We start from the raw sequence: 16,341 nt of genomic DNA on the forward strand, positions 1-16,341 counted from the left end.
GAGTGCTTTTTGAAAGCAGCATTTCTGTGCAGCATTTAAACGTTGTAATTAATTTTTGTGTACAGCAGCTCGAGAATAATTTGCAGATTAAAAGTGGACCTGGATCATGCTGTGGTAGTGGTGGATGATTCTGACGACAGGACCTACAGGCAGTGGGTTTGGTTAGGCTCAAGGTTACAGATGATCTGCCTCAGCTCACAACAGTGAGCCGGGAGAGGGAGCAGTTTCTCTTTTTATGTTGAAGTGCTCCTCCGCTGTCTTACTGAGATGCATGTGCTCAGCAGAGCTCAAGAGATTTACCTTTTTTTTTTTTCATTTTCTTGGAAGTGGCTGACAGGTGTGTGCGTGTGTTGAGGGTGTGTGTGGGTAGCCCAAAGAAGAAACTTTTCCCAGGCCTGGTGTTGGGAAGTGGTCAGAACCCTCCTTCAGAGTGGCACTGTTCATGTGGGGGACTGTAGCAGTGATGTGCTTTCTCTTATTCCACCCCCTCTGACACCTCCCCCCCCCCGGGATTTGCATGGCAGGCCAAAACGGAGGAACAGGTTGCAGCTGAAGAGGCCTGGTATGAGACAGATAAAGTCTGGCTGGTCCACAAGGATGGCTTCTCCTTAGGTAAGTGAGCGGCCGCCGTGTGTAGCGTGGCCTGTGCAGTGTGGGGCTTCCTTTTAACATCTTTGCTTAGGGCCATGGGGAGGCTCTCGCCCCTCCGGGTTGCTTCTTGAAGAGGGGTCAGCGCAGGGGTAGGCCAGAGGGCAGCATCCATGATCTCTGGGTCCCTGGAGGCTGACCCTCCCTGGTTTCCTGCTCTGCGGGAGTGGGCTGGGTTGGATATAATGACAGTGTGTGGTTGAATGCCATAATAGATAGTGTGGAAGGACTTTGGAAAACCTGGCAGCTGTGAATGGCCACTTAGAGAAAGTATCCCAGGTATTTGCGGGGGGGGGGGCCTCAGTAGTTCCCCCCCCCCGCGCCATCTTGCAGAGCTTGGAAAGGTTACTTCTTCTGGATTGCAAGTCTCTGAATCTCCATGGAGATTTGGCCATGCTGGCTGAGGGCTGTAGCCCAGATAGGAGAAGTCCCAAGTTCTGTGATGAGGAAGAATGAATGCTTAGCTTTCCAAAGGCTGTCGGCATCAGTTTGCTTGTTTGTCTCACTTAGAGTAGGCCCAGTGAATCCGTGGAACTTAATGCATCAAGTTCTGAAGATTTCAGTGAGCCTGCTCTCGTTGGAACGGATAGTGGGATTTAGATCTGGGGCTTCTCTTGGTGGGCTCGCTGGTGTTGGGTTTGGTGGGGCCACTAGGTGGCAGTGTCACTCTGGCTCTGGAGGTAGAGGGATCCTTGGGTCTCTGTGTGTGTCTGGAGGTCTTTTGTCCTGCCAACGTTTGAACCTCGGTCTGACCTTTCCCCACAGCCAGCCAGCTGAAGACGGATGCAGTGGCCGGGCTGCTACCCGAGGGGAAGGTCAAGGTGAAGCTGGACTACGATGGAGCCCTACTGGAGGTCGATGAAGATGATGTGGAGAAGGTCAGGAGCCAGGCAGGGATGGTTGGATCCTGCCTGGAGTGGGGAATGGGCTTCTCCTAGTTTTACTGTGCATTTCGTCTTGCCTTGATATCCTGGCAAGGCAGGGCTGTCTTCCTTTCCCCTTTATTCTCTAAACAACCTTGTGAGGTAGGCCTGGCCTAGAGAGTGCGACCAGCCTGAGTTGACGGCATTTCTCCCTCAAATCCTCCCCCCCCCCGCAACTTCTCCCTCTCTCTTTCTTCCCCAGGCCAATCCGCCGTCCTGTGACCGCGCAGAGGACCTGGCCAGCCTCGTCTATCTCAACGAGTCCAGCGTCCTGCACACGCTGCGCCAGCGCTACGGGGGGAACCTCATCCACACCTACGCTGGGCCCAACCTGGTCGTCATTAATCCTCTCAGCTCGCCCTCGATGTACTCGGAGAAGGTGAGCGGTGCCACTGAGGGCAGGCGGGCGCGTGGGTCTGGGGAGTGGCCCATTCCTTGAAATTGGCCCCCAGAGGGATCCTGGGGAAGGCAGCTTTCCCAAGCCCTGGGGGAGCCTCCTTCCCTGCTCACCGTGCTGCTGCTCCCTCCCCTCGCACCAGGTGATGCACATGTTCAAGGGGTGCCGCAAGGAGGACACCTCCCCCCACATCTACGCCGTGGCCCAGGCCGCCTACCGGAACATGCTGATGAGCCGCCAGGACCAGTCCATCGTGCTCCTGGGTGGCAGCGGCAGCGGCAAGACCACCAACTGCCAGCATCTGGTGCAGTACCTGGCCACCGTGGCTGGCAGCTCTGGGAAGGTCTTCTCAGGTGGGTGGGGACCTCGCGGGTTTCTTCCAGAGTTCATGTCGGTTGGGCTGAGTGGTGGCGGACGGAATAAAAAGAAAATGCTGGCCCTGCTAGCTCTCCGTCTGCTGACGTCTGTGCACGGTTTCAGCCTTCTTCCTGCTCCCTCCCACCACTCCCAGGTGCCAGCTTTCCTCCTTCCCTTCCTAGGCAAGAGGCTTGTCTGGGTTTCGCCGCACGCCTTCCCAATATTCTGCCCCTTTGACCTCCCTGGCACAACCTTCACAGGGTTTGCTGCCTGCCTCTAGCTGTTTTGCACCCTTCACAGCCCACTCTTAGAGTTCAGGCCTTTGCATGTCGCAGAACCACAATCCAACCTGTAGCTCTGTGTGTGTGTGTGTGTGTGTTTGAGAGAGAGAACCCACAGGCTCTATGGCCAGAGGGGGGCATGGTCCGTGTGGGCATGGGGTGCCACCGGTTCCATCCTTGCACGCGTCTCCTTGCTTGTGCCTTGGCAGTGGAAAAGTGGCAGGCGCTCTATACAGTCCTGGAGGCCTTTGGCAACAGCGGCACAAGCTTGAACAGCAACGCCACCCGCTTCTCCCAGATCATCTCCCTGGACTTCGACCAGGCCGGGCAGGTGGCCTCTGCCTCTGTACAGGTGAGGTCAAGAGAGGGGTGAGGGGCAAAGGTGTTCCTTGTTGCCCTTCCGTATCTCATCGCAAATGCTCGTCTGTCTCTCTGTTGGTCGAGGCCTCAGAGGGTTCCCTCCAGCCCTGCCTGTAAATGCCTTTTCATGCCACTCTCCCTTGTCGTCCTCCTCAGACGATGCTGCTTGAGAAGCTCAGGGTTGCCAAGCGCCCCGTGAACGAGGCAACGTTCAACGTATTCTACTACCTGCTGGCGTGTCCGGACAGCACCCTCCGGTAAGGATGCCTGTGTGCCGTCGGCATGAGCCGGAGGCGGTCCTGCCATCTGGGTAGGGGGAGCCACTGCCGACCGAACACCTAGCCAGCAAGGGGATGCCCACTGAGAGGGTGCGGAAGGAGGTGTGACAAGGGCTGCCTCTGGCGCTCCTCACCGTCAGCCCTCATGTGGGCCTTTTGGTCGGTGATCTCGGAAAGGTTTCCAGGATCTCCTAGCCAGACAGAGCTTTAATCCCCCAAAGGAACTTTCCTCCGCTCTGGATTTGGTTTGAGCAGAAACCACCAGCGGCCTTTCTGGAGCAGGGGAGAGCAAAGGAGGACGTCCGGCACCCACCGGGCAGGGCCCTCTGACATCTCCTTCCGCTGCTCCTCCTTTTCTCCTTCCCAGGACGGAGCTCCATTTCAACCACTTGGCCGAAAACAACGTCTTTGGGACCATCCCTCTCTCAAAGGTAACCTCTCAGCATTGAAGGGTGGGGTTTTAATTTTTGCCCCCCTTTTGTCCAATTGCTGTTCCTGCTGCAGGTTCTTTTTTTTGGGGGGTGGGGGTTGCCAGCAAACCCTGGCAAGGCCTTGAGGGGTGTCTAGAAGTCTTGGTGAAAGCCCCCTCCCTTCCATATAATTGGGGAGGGGAGAGAAGCAGTTGTTTTCAGCCTGGCCTGTCTGGACAGAATGTTCGTTCCACGATGGGATACGGTGCAGAACCATCGAACTTTGCGGAACAGAGATGAAGGGAGGGAGATTAGAAAAACTTTCCTTCGTTGTGGGGGAGGGAGAGATGTCAGCTAGCAGGGTCTTCCAGTCAAACGTGGCCTCTAGTTCATCCTCCCAAAGGGAACCTCTGTGAAGCATCCCAGGTGTGTGTGTGTGTGTGGGGGGGGGCAGGCAAAGAGACGATGAGGCCGCAGGGCGCCCTCTTGGGCAGCAGGGTTGGGTGGGTGAGGCCTCACAAGGGCCTGGCAGTCTGGCTCTCAGCCCTCTTTAAAGGCTAGCAGGAAAGGGCAGAACTGCCACATCCCTCTTGACCCGGCTGCTGACAGACGGCATTTATGGAGTGGCGATAAAAAAGGCGTTCTGTTTTTTTAGCACCGGCCAATTGGTCGTATTCTTTATTTCCTCCCCTTTTTGGCTGCAGCCGGAGGAGAAGCAGAAGGCAGCCCAGCAGTTCAGCAAGCTCCAGGCAGCCATGAAAGTGATGGGCCTTTCCAGCGATGAGCAGAAGGCCTGCTGGCTCATCCTGGGCGCCATTTATCACTTGGGGGCAGCAGGAGCCACCAAAGGTAACGAGCGGAGTTGATTTAGCACCCTGCCGGAGAGAGAGCGGAGAGTGTCTCTGGAGCAGCTTCTGTCTCTGTCCATGTGCGTGCGGGTGTGTCTGGGTGTTTGTGTGTCTGTGTCTGTGTGCCTTGGGCTCTTTAAGAGGGTAGGGTAACCATTCTTCCTACAGTTCAGGGAGCATGGATCCCTCTGCCCCCCCTTCACAAATTCCAGACCTTGCCCTGAGCCTGGTTCTTGGAGCAGGCGGATGGAGAGGGACTTTTCCTCAGCCCCCCTCCCTTTTGTACCTTTTCTAAGAGTCAGATCTGACCACTTCCAGAGCAAGCTGGAGGGTCCAGTGTCTCTCCAGCTGCTGTTGTGCTCCAGCTGCCATTAGCCCTGACCGTTCCAGAGATGGGGAAAGGGTTTGCTTCGGTGATCCGCAACTCCCATGCTTCCTGAGCCCACATGGCCCCTGGCCGTACTGCCTATTCAGTGGTGGGGCTTACAGGGTCCGACCCCCTCTCAGAGGTTCTCCATTTCTGAATCCTTCCTCACCCTGGTTGAAGGTGTGACAGGTCTTGTCCAACAAAGCCTGTTACACCTTCTCCACCCCTGCAGAACTCCAGGCTTTGTTTTTTTTGTGTGTGTGTGTGGGGGGGGAAGGGGTGTGTGTACGTGACAAAAAGAAGAATAATGAATGAAAGGAAGCTCTTAAAGATGGATAATTTCATCATGGCGGGTTGCCCCTTTAGCACCTGTTCCAGGTGTAGTTATTGGCTGCAGCAAATTCAGCACCAGGTGGTCGTTCTGGTGGAGAAGCATCTTGCAGCCAGCTGGGCTGAGGGTTGGACGACATGGCACACAACACCCCTTTAGGGCTGTATTCCAAGCTCTCAGCGGCAGAACCTGCCAGGGTCGGCCTTCCACCGATAGATCCTTGGAGAGGCCGGGCGGCTTGGTGGCATCGCAGGCCTTCAGCTGGTCACGGCGTGCCATCTGGAGTGGGCTGCTGCTCCATATGGGCAGAAATGACACTCCGCCGGTACGGATGCCACCAAGATGTTGACTCCGAAGAGGGGGAAAGGGTTGGTTTGTTTTCATTCCTCTGCCCCAGCCTCATGAACTAAAAAATGGTCCACCTGTCTGTGCCTGGAGCCTGCAGCCTGCAGACGGCAGCCCTTGTTCAGACGCTACCGAAAGGGGGCAACCTGGCAGCCGTGTTCAGCACATGCGCAGGGGCTGCCATGTAGAGCAAATTGTGTCAGCGGGCTTGTGGTGATCCTTGGTATGTGTTGATGTTGCGTGGCCTGCAGCAACTTGCAGCAACATGTTGCTGGCCCATGTTTTTTTCAGGAGAAGGGTGTGTGCATGATCTAATACTCTGTGTAGGAGTGGTGTGTGTGTTTGTGTGCGAGGGAGAAAGAAGGAGAGAGGGAAAGAGTGTGTTTTGTCCTTGTGGTGGCCCTTCCTCTGTGGGTCGGGGAGAATGTGACCCTCTCTTGCAAAGCAGGGGCTACATTAAACCACACCTTTGGCCCTTGACCTTTGAGACTTCTGCTCCCAACCAGCAAGCCTAGCCGAATGGTTGGGTTGTGGGAGTGGAAGCCCAGCACAGAACTGGAGAGCCAAAGGTTAAGTGTCATGGCGTAGATCACTTAACGACTCATCTTTATCAGCACCCAGGTTATAAACGCTTTTAAGAAACAGCAACGTTAAGACTCTGTTAGAGGCGAGTGAAGGTTCCTTCCCTTCCCACACACAGGAAAGTCTGGAGGAACACCCCTCAAGCCATTGAGGCCAAAGGCTGCAGTGCACTCTGGTCTCCTTTCCCCTGAGGTGCCCCTTTATGCTCCTGCCACCCCAACTTGGAATGTGTCAGTTTAGTATATGTGTATATGCGTGTGTGTGGATTGTGCACCTCTGTCTCACCCAGAGTCTCTGCAAGAAGCTTGGCCATCACGGCTGTGTTCTAACTCCCTCTTTTTGTGTTTGCATGGTGCATGCTGTTTCCCTTTGCAATCCAGACGGCGATGAAGGTAAACCTCCTGCTCCCCCTCTCCCGAAATGCCTTTCTCTCTGACTTTGCCTGCCTCCTGGGCCTGGCCTCTTCCACTTCTTCACACTTCTGTCTGTTGCATTTTGTGGCATGCCTATGGTTAGCTCATCCTCGTCCCATTTGTGGGGTTCCCATGATCAGCTCCTTACCTCCCTGACCCCAAAAGCTGACTCCCATTGGGCAGGGAGTCCCACAGGATCGTGATCTTGGGCTCACTCTTTTTGCCTGGATCTTTGGCCCCACAAACTGAGGATTGTTTCCAGGGCTTCCTCTTGGGGTCACTCCTTGGAGTGATTCCCAGCAAGGGCTTGCCAGGGGGTGTGGACAGCCACAGCCGCCGCCGTGTGGATGGTTCCCAGCAGGGGAAAGGTTGGTGTTCTCGGGCGTCCTGCAAAGCAGCTGCCCAGAAATGGCTGAAAGAGCAGCTCTCCAGCTGTCGTCTTCCCCTCTTGTGTTGCTAATCTTGGAAGGTTAGGAACAGAGAACTGAGTATTCCGTTCATCTTGCAGCCTGTCAGGGTCGAAGGGAAAGTGGCGCTCTGCTCTAAGGGGAAAAAAATCATTGCGCCTCCTTGCCACCCTCTGGAATCCTCTTCTGCTTTGTCTTTTTGCTGTCTCGCATCTCCCACCTCTCCCCTCACGCCCCATTTCTAGTCTCTTTTCCTGCAAAGGAGGAGAGGGTTTCCTTTCTCCCATTCACCTCAGACTCTCCCCACCTCCCACCATAGCTCACTGCCACCATTAGCCCAGCTGAAGTATGAGACTGTTGACCTCCAATCTCCCCTTATCAAATTCCTAAATACATTTTCATTATGTCTCTCGCTCAGCCACCTCTCAGCCTCCCTCCCTCCCTCCTTCCTTTTCTTCCTTCTGGCTGTTTAGTTCCACACTGTGTGAAAAATGACAAGGCCAGGCGGCAGGGTCTCGTGGAGCCCCCCCCCCCCAAAGCGCAGCCCCTCGCCTAATGAAATTTTCTTTCCTGCCTCCGCTTCCATGGGCCAGAAATTGGACACTTCCCCTGTCCCTGGGAGGTGGGGCGAGGGAGGCTTCTTCGTTAATCAGGAGGACAGGAAGATGGACTTGCTGATGATGCTGTGCCTCCCTCTGTGGGAAGAACCGTCAGGGTCTCCTCTGGCAATGACTTCCTGTCCTCACTGGGCCGGCCACAGGGGTGTGGGTGGTGGTGGGGCAGCAGCAGGGGGAGAGTCTCCCCTCCGGTATCAGGTGAGACACCCTCTTTCTCTCCTCTTTGCAGCCGGGAGGAAGCAGTTTGCCCGCCACGAGTGGGCTCAGAAGGCGGCCTACTTGCTGGGCTGCACCCTGGAGGAGCTCTCCTCTGCCATCTTCAAGCATCAGCCCAAAGGGACGGCGCTGCAGAGGTCCACCTCCTTCCGCCAGGGACCAGAGGATGCGGCGCTGGCGGATGGCTCAGGTGTGTAGGGCATGGTGGTTCTTCCTCTTCTGCTCTTTTCTTAAGAACATTTGCCCTTTTGGACGATGCAGAACCGTGGGAAGTCTCGTAATGAGCCAAAGGGACGTTTTACACACACACCTCTCCCACAAGTGACCTCAAGCAAATCTAACAGGGGGAAAATGTGAGGAGATTTGAGAGTGCTGAAGCAACCGTCTAAATGGGCTTCTAAGGAAAGGGGAGCCCAGGGTAGATCCAAACAGAAGCAAAGCATCAGAGAAGATTTGTTTGGCTGTTGGTGTTTCCACTCTTTTAGATTTTTTCCTTTTAAAAGAAGTGTTCCCTTCAAGTGGGGAGTTAGATTCAAAGGGCTGGATGTTTCTTCTGTTCTCCCTGACGACGTCTTTTACTTTGTCTCCCTGCCTGGCGCTTCTCCGGCTTCGCTATGGCAACCTGATAGCGAAGGTGGATTCTCGCTTTTCCCTCTGAACCCGAACGGGGCTGAAGTGGGAGAAAACAGCCTACTTTGCGGAGGGCTCTTTTGAGGCAGATGCTCCCCCCCTCTAATGCCGCTCTAAAGAAGAAGCCAGGCATGAGTGCAAAGGGGGGTTGGTTCTGGTGGGGGAAGGGACGCCCACCTACCTCTTTACTTCTGCTTTCTCTTTCTCCCTCTCCTCCTCCCCCCCCCCCAATGGCTCCCCAGGTCCGAAAGCGTCTGCTCTGGAGTGTTTGGAGGCCTTCACCTCAAGCTTGTACTCTGAACTCTTCACGCTCCTCATCTCCCTCCTCAACAGGTACAAGGAGCGCCTGCATGGTGCATTATTGCCCCCATGCGTTAACCCATCCGTGGCTTCATCCATTCCGAGTCTCTGTTGTTCCAACATGAAAAGATCTGAGGAGAATGGAAGCCCTTTCATCTGTTCCATAACGATTTTCAAGGGGGCAGAAGCAGAGCAGGCGCCTGGCTTCTCCCTCCCCTAGAGGCTCTCCCTCCCCCCTGCCTCAACTGCTCTGGCGAAGGGGCTCTGAGACCGGGGGCTCCTTTTGAGCAGGCCATGGCTCCCTGGATCAGAATCGGTGGGAAAGCTGGAGGCTTGCAGGTTTTAAACTCCCCTCTCTCCTCCCAGAAGTCTGAAACAGAGCAGAGCGTATTGCGGAAGAGAGGGGGAGCAGCACGTGAGGTCTGCAGACTTTCCCAGTTGAAATGGGATTTTTTTTTCTTCCCCAAACTGCACTAGGCAAAAACGTCGCTCCATTATTGCAGATGGTGCTAAAAGACAATGCTGTAACCCAGGTTCAGTTTTTCTTTCTGTCAGCTCCTGCTGATTGCCACTTTCTCGCTTGCAAAAGCCTTCTCCTCTTCCTGCTCCCGGGTTCTGACGACCTTGTTGCATATTCATGCGTTTGGCGCAAGTGCCTTGTCGATGAACCTTCTCAGACCCCGGAGTCCATTAGCTGAGCTAATGGCGGGGAAAGGCTTTCTGCACCCAGGAGAACTTGCCCATTAGATCCACGTTGCAGAGTTGGGAGCAAGAAAGCCCTCCCCCACCCCCACTTTGGGCCACCAAGCCAGCAGGGCATAGCCTCGGAGTGGGCGCCTTTCCCTTCCCTCCAGATGGCAGCCCTCTTCAGTAGGATGGAGTGGACTGGCCAGCCCGTGAAAGAGGTGTGGGGGCTCGGCTCTTTTGTGCTTTGAGCAGCGGGGGAGAAGGAGCCGCACAGGACCCCACAATTCCTTCTGCCCCGCTGGCCGGGCCAAGTTGTTTCTGCTTGCAGAGTATAATTTGGGGGCAAAGACTGCCCCTCGGCAGTTGATCCCCTCGCTTTGCATGCCCCGTCTGTGTTTTTTTGTTTTTTTTAATTTTTTTAATTAAAGGTCTCTTTCAGTATTAGAAACCAGCAAGGTCAGTTACTAAAGCGGGATAATGGAAGGTTCACAGTTTAACTTTCTGTGCTGCAGAAAGCTAAACTGTGGAACTCGCTGCCATAGGATGTCATGACAGCTTCCAGCTCGGATTGAGAGAGATTTGTGGGGGTGGAGGCTGCAGGGGCTGTCGGTCATGAAGGTTACATGTTCCTACTGGTTGGTGATTGTCTACCAGTTCTTGGGGGGGGGGGAAATGAGAGGAAGTGGGTGATCTTGAGGAAGCCCAGGAGGGGGTTGGTTGGTCCGTGGCTGAGTGGGATATGAAGACACTAGCCTTTGATGTGATTGTTTTTCAAGGTCCTTTTAATATTCCTCTGTTCGTAAGAGAGGAGGAAGGTCCCTCCATGCCTGAGATCGTGGGGAGCCCTTGCCGCGTAGAGTAGAAAAGAATGTGTGAGAAGAGCCAGCATCGTCTTCTTGACTCAGGAAAACTAGGCACAAATCCCCAGGTGATCTGGGCTCAGTGGCAGACTCCCAGCCTGGCCCACCCCACTGTCTTGTTGAAAGGGTAAAAACGGGAGGAAAAAAGCCGCCTATGTTGCTTTGGTTTCCCTGGAGGAGAGGAAAGAGAGAGGTGTAGCTAACAAGTAAAATAAATAAATTTGGTGTTTGGCATAGAAATGAGTCCATCTTGTTACAAGGCAGTTTCCTTTGTTCAGCCAACCACGTGATGGATGAAATAGAGAGAGAAAGAGAGGGGGGGGGGGCTTCCTGCCTCAAAGTGCCAGGACCCTGGGACCCCCCCCCCTTCTCCCCCCTCAGCCTTTCCACCTTCCTTCCTTTCTCCTTCCGCACAGGGCTCTCAAATCCAGCCAGCGTTCTCTGTGCTCCATGATGATCGTGGACACCCCAGGCTTCCAGAACCCTGAGATGGGCGGCCAGAGCCGAGGGGCCACCTTTGAGGAGCTGTGCCACAACTACGCCCAGGAGCGCCTGCAGACCCTCTTCCACGAGCGGACTTTTGTGCAGGAGCTGGAGCGGTACAAGGAGGTAACCGTGTCTTGGTTTGACGGTCGCAGGGAGAGAGTTGTGTGACTCCCACCGGGCAAAAGCAACAACCTCGTCTTTGGTCCACAGCAGTGCCGGCGTCCGTTGTCTGCTGCAGCCGTGAGGAACCAGAGGGGTGGGTGGGGGGTTATGTGGAGCGCCCAGGTAGTGCACAGGGACCCCTTTCTCTCCTCCAGCTAATCCTTTTTCTGCGCTGCCGTTCTAATGAAGACCCTGTAGACTAGAGCTGATTTGAAGCCAAAGAGGGAGAGAAGCTTTGTTTTAGATGCCCTTATTAACCCTAATCAGTTGCTTTCTGATCTGCCACCTCCCTAGAAAGCAAGGTATTGTTGGTTATTTTTTTTAATGGGGATGGGGTTCTCAATCATTCCTCTGCACCTCTTCTTAAAATTGGGCTGGAGGTATCTCAGCAAAACTCGACTGACACAGAGGCCCATCAGAAGACTTTCTCCCCCTCTCCAGTAAATGCAGAGCTCAGAAGCTACCTTTTTTTGGTCTCTCTCCCATACATGGGGGGGGGGCGGAGTTGCCATTACATGACCTGGGTGAAGACGGACTTTCCCCAATTAATCTGGAACGCCCCCCTGCCCCCGACCCCCACTTTTTCAAATAACTCTGGATGATATCCGTGTTGGTTTATTTCAAATATTTTGTGCAGATGACCCAGGCAGAGTGGGATGACTAAAGCTAGCAAGAACGGAGAGAGATCATGGTTGATATTTTCCAAGTTTTTCCCACTTACCCCTGAGAACCAGGAACTTGCTTCCTTTAAACAGAGAGATCGGATTTTTTGCAGGAGGCCCAGTTCTCAAACTCTTTGGCAGATCCCTAGGGCCTGCGTGGAGAGGGAGACAGCTTACTGCCCCAGAGCTGTGAGGTGGCCAACCCTGCCTTTCCCCAGGGGTGAACCGTTTCCTCACTGGTGGCCCCCTGAGTCTGCATCCCCTCCACACACACCCCTATTGGTATTCGTAGCAGGAAAAGTTCCTTTCCTCCAGGGAGGTGTGCATTTTTCTCATCTGGAGCTATGGACGCAGCACAAGGGGGTTCTCCAGGGAAGCCCCTGCTGTGGGTGTGATTCTGGCCTGTAGATTTTCGTCTGACTAATGCAACTGACCCCCATCTCTCTTTCTCTCTCTCTCTGAGTGCCTTTTAACGGTAATCTGTAGCCCCTTGGGCCACTAATCACGCCTCCTCTGTCCATCCTCTCTAGGAAAACATAGAGCTTTCCTTAGATGCCTTAGAACCCAATACCTCTGGTTCTGTAGCCACAGTGGACCAAGCGTCCCACCAGGCACTGGTAAGCTGCATGAAAGGGCTCCTCGGGGGAAAGGTGGCCGCTCTCGTCCCTCCCTTCCCTGCCTGTGCCGCCAAAGCATGCTGCCCCTGCTGCTTGGTTGTGGGTTCTGCGTCTCGTGCAGTACTGCTGAGGCTGAAGTGTTGTGAGTGTGGGTGTGTGAAAGAAAGAGAGAGCGACCGAGAGCAAGATCTGGTTCAGTCCTTCTCTCTCGCTCTCGCTCTCGCTCTCTTTCTCTCAATCTTCCTTTTTTTCCTTTGCTCCCCGAGGAGTAAGACCATTTGGTCACAAGCAGGCCTCTCGGCTCCTCGAGGCTCAAAAGGCAAAGGGTTTTGGATCTGCTGCTGCAAGGAAGTCAGGAGCCAAAAAGCATGCGAGGGTCTGGAAGTGTTGCAGGGTTGGGAGGCCAGAGGGGGGTTCTGAAGGGAATCAAGGGTGGGTGTGTCCAGGGGGATCCCCCTGCTTGGCCTGCAGAAGAGCCCAGATTCCACCTCTGGCCTCTCCAGGTCGGGCAATCGGAGCTGGCCATGTAGGGATAGATGGAGACGTGCTTAGGGTCTGGCCCCTCCCTGTGCACCTAACTTGCTCTGGATGAGCGGGCAGTGCCCACAGGAGTCTGTTGGTTTGGTTTTGGCAGAGGGAGTCTGCTTTGAGCTCCTTTCCTTGCAGAATGCGTGGCCAAAACCCGCAAGCCTTGCCTCGCTGCATTGCACTTCGTCCTGGGTTCAGTTTGCAACATCAGCCCCCTGGGTTCCTCTAAGAAGCCCAGATGGGCCGCAGAGAAACCTTGCCATGGCGGCTTGGCCTCTGAGGTCAGCAGCCCCTTGGCTGAAGCTGGGATGTGTGTGTGTGTGGGGGGGGGGGAGCCTCACCCTGCCGAGGAGGCCTGACTGGCCCTCCACCACCTTCCCCGGCCCTGGCCGCCTGTGCCATTTGGAGGCTCTCTTTGGCTGTTTCAGCTGTCAGGATCTCCACTGCTCTTCCATTCGCTTGAGTCACCCTGAGTGTTTCTCGCGAGGTGCATATTATGGTCTGGAGCGCAGAGTTTAAACACCGGGGCCGGTGGAGGCAGGAAAGAGTGCGTGTGGACATGCCGTAACCCTACAGGAATGGACCAGGGGGCCCTTTGTTGGTCCGGGCTCAGGACCGGAGTCTCCTGGCGTGTCTCCTGTCAGCTTGAGCAGCCTGCTTGCACTCCTCAGGTTTGCCCACCTGTGCTGAGGGGTCTGCGTGGGGGCGGGGTGTGTGTGTGCCGCTCTCGGGCTGGTAGGGGAGGAAGGGAGAAAAGGATGGGCCTCTCTTTGGACACCTCGCCGCCCATACGGACGGACGGGGCAGACCTTCCTTGCGCGGGAGCCCTGCTCTGGCAGAGTGTTTATCCTTCCAATTAGCTTCCACTTCAGCTGGGGAGACAGCTGTCAGGGTTAGTTAAGGCTTTGCTCAGGTCTGGGCAGGTCTGGTGAACGAACCGAGGTGCAGTGCAGGGCGGCATGCCTCTCTCTCTCTCTCTCTCTCTCTAAGGCCAGGCTGGAGCCACATTTGGGGGCCGTACTAATCAGGAGGGTGACAGTTTTGAGGTGTCCAGAATGCGAAACTGGTGCACTGGGTAGAAAGGATGTGTGCGCATGTGCATGAGCCCGTGGGGGTGAGAAAGCTGAGGGGAGGAGACGTGTGTAGCAAAAGGCAGAGCAAGGCCCAAACGTGTTGTTCCCTGAGAGGCCAACGTGAGCTCGGCACCCGCCTTGCCCTACATGCAAGCACCCACTAGACAGAGAGTCGCATACTTACGCCCGTGGCTTTAAAAAAGTATTTCTGCCATTTGCAGGTTTGGAACAGTTTCAGGATACTGGTGGATTTAAAATGAGTTTTTTAAACCTGCCCCTTCCTCTGATGGTTGCTGTTTTGGCCTGGAAGAGAATTCCCCTCTCCTTCTCCTCCCTCTCGTTTGCCTTCAATAACTAAAATGGTAGAGGACAGGTCAGGAGGCAGGAAAACAGCCTCGTGTATGCTCGTTGTTTGAAATAGTTTGCCCTGCCGTTCAGGTGAGGCTGGGAGCTGGAATTCTGCTGGCTGGCTCTTTCACGTGCCCGGCCACCCAGTCAGGCGTGCGCACACAGGCGCCCCCTTGCCACTGTGCCCATAGCCTTGTTACCTTCCTTGAAGCTCACCCACAGGGCCCATCTGTTCTTGGCACCGGGGGAGTTGCCCCTTGCGGGAGCTCTTGCTAGGCCTCCAGAAATCCGTTGGGCAGAACGGGAGGCGGCTGCCACCGCCGCTGTTTGACTGTCGCCCCTGGAGCCCATCATTTCCTTTTTCCATTAGGGTTCAGACCAATAAAGAAGCAGGGAGGGGGCCTGGCTGGAAAGGCCCGGCTGTCACTTGTCATCCTAATGGAGGAGACCTGCCAGCTTGCTGAGGTTCCTCCCCCCTCTACGAATTCCAGCAGTCTGTGTGCCGTGTGAAGAGGAGGCGGCGGAGAGGAGCCATTGTGCATCCCCCTTGGCTTATGCTCTTGGCCACTGACTGCTCGGGAAGGAAGGAGGTTTTCCCGAACATTGGGAAGCAGCGGCCTGCTCTAACACCCTCCCTCCCTAGGAGCCTTCTTTTGCAGACAGAGGATGCTGTCTCCCAAGTGGGGGGGGGCAAGGGCAAGGTCCTGGGCCAGTTATGACTTAGCCGCTTGGCCTGTGTAGAAGGCCCAGCGTTTATTCCTCCTCCGCAGCGTCTTTGCAGAGGGCTGGGAAGGGATCCAGCCTGAACCTCTCAGGGAAGGGAAGGGAGAGCTGACAGTGCTGGGCGAAATGGACCCAGAGCCGTTTCCTGAGCACCCCACAACCTCGAGGCTTTATTCAAGGTGCTTCATTTTTAAAAAGAAAAGAAAATCTCCCGAGATGGAGACAGGCACACGCTTCCTAGTTCCGAATCACCAGACACCAAAGTGATGGAGAACAGCCACGATAGGTATTGATGGTGGAAACACATCAAAGCCAAGCCCGTTCGGAAAGGAGGTAGCGATGATGCCGAGGGTAAAGAGTGGGACGATGCTGGATTTACGCAGAGGCTGAAGAAGTTGTAGCTCAAGAGTCTCCACTCATGGCAAGCCTCTGAATACAAAATATGCAGGTTTAATGGTCAGAATGGCCTAAATGAGAAGCATTGACTTATGTTCAAGTATTTTCTTTCAGAATGCAAGAAAACACCAAAAGACAGTGATAACAAGTCAACACACAGGAGTTTTTAAATCAGATGCGGGGCATTTTCATCTGTATACTTCAGTCTCAAGAAAGTCAACTTCTACAGAGTCTGGCAGGGAAATGATGGAGGGAGACCTTTTTCTGGCTCCTCTTGAGAGGCCACCAGACTCAGCAGCTAAAGAGACTGCCGGAGCCTGGAGGGGGAAAGGAGGTTTTACTCCAGGGAACTGAACAAGGTGGTGGTGGTGGTGGTGGGGTTTCCAGAGAGCCAGCGATGGGAAGAATCACCTCTCAGAACCTTCCCGGCCTCATCTGTGAAGCATTGCTTGTCTGAGTGCAGGTGAGCCGGGGCCGGTCCAGAAGAGGCAGGCGCTGGATCCACAGGAAGGGTCTCCTTCTCCTGAGCTGTCTGCAGTTACTCTCTCAGACTCTGGCAAGAAAAGACCTTCCACACCTTTTGCTGTCTGGTCCTCTCTCTCTCTCTCTCTGTGTGTGTGTGCAGCAAGTGCTTCCCTCCCCCCCATCAGGATTTGCAAATGGAGAAATCTTGGGGTGCTCACATGCCCCCTAAGGAGGAGAAGCCCCTTGGGAGAGGGCCTCCAGCACCACAACACTTGGGATTTGCTTTCGTTTTGCTTGCTCTGGTTAGCTTGCAAGGACCGGGGCCCTCGCCCTCTGCCGTGAGGGCAGCAGTAGCAGCAGTAGCAGCAAAGGCAGTGTGAAAGTTAGGGGTGTGTGTGTGTGTGTGTGTTTTGAGAGCAGCGGCTGCTCCAATGGTTCCCCACTGAGTTGCAAAGAGTAATTTGGGCTGCTTAAACCTCCAGATTGAATTTCTACCGAGTAAACGTCTCGTGTTGGAACATTTTACTAGACAATGTGTGTTTCTCCCTGTTGCTGGTATTAAGTATTGATTCTGCCCTGGTAGAAGCCTCGTCTCTTTAAGTCGGAGAAGCAGGGAGCGAGGCT

The 16,341-nt window shown here is 54.8% G+C and overlaps 1 protein-coding gene across 12 annotated transcripts in view; it reads left to right on the plus strand.

The window, feature by feature from the left end:
* The window catches only part of MYO18A (myosin XVIIIA), a 102,147-nt gene that overhangs the window by 41,039 nt on the left and 44,767 nt on the right, over window positions 1-16,341 (plus strand). For all 12 annotated transcript variants that reach the window (XM_078379164.1, XM_072978671.2, XM_078379165.1 and 9 more), the window contains 12 exons: window positions 525-612; window positions 1,414-1,526; window positions 1,774-1,950; window positions 2,111-2,321; window positions 2,816-2,958; window positions 3,123-3,223; window positions 3,612-3,675; window positions 4,359-4,503; window positions 7,794-7,970; window positions 8,653-8,743; window positions 10,674-10,866; window positions 12,098-12,184. In XM_078379164.1, the coding sequence (XP_078235290.1) occupies window positions 525-612; window positions 1,414-1,526; window positions 1,774-1,950; window positions 2,111-2,321; window positions 2,816-2,958; window positions 3,123-3,223; window positions 3,612-3,675; window positions 4,359-4,503; window positions 7,794-7,970; window positions 8,653-8,743; window positions 10,674-10,866; window positions 12,098-12,184 (1,590 nt within the window). The remainder of the gene's footprint in view (window positions 1-524; window positions 613-1,413; window positions 1,527-1,773; window positions 1,951-2,110; window positions 2,322-2,815; window positions 2,959-3,122; window positions 3,224-3,611; window positions 3,676-4,358; window positions 4,504-7,793; window positions 7,971-8,652; window positions 8,744-10,673; window positions 10,867-12,097; window positions 12,185-16,341) is intronic.

This window comes from Pogona vitticeps, chromosome 7, assembly GCF_051106095.1.
Source record: "Pogona vitticeps strain Pit_001003342236 chromosome 7, PviZW2.1, whole genome shotgun sequence".
In the NCBI taxonomy this organism is placed as follows: Eukaryota; Metazoa; Chordata; class Lepidosauria; order Squamata; family Agamidae; genus Pogona; species Pogona vitticeps.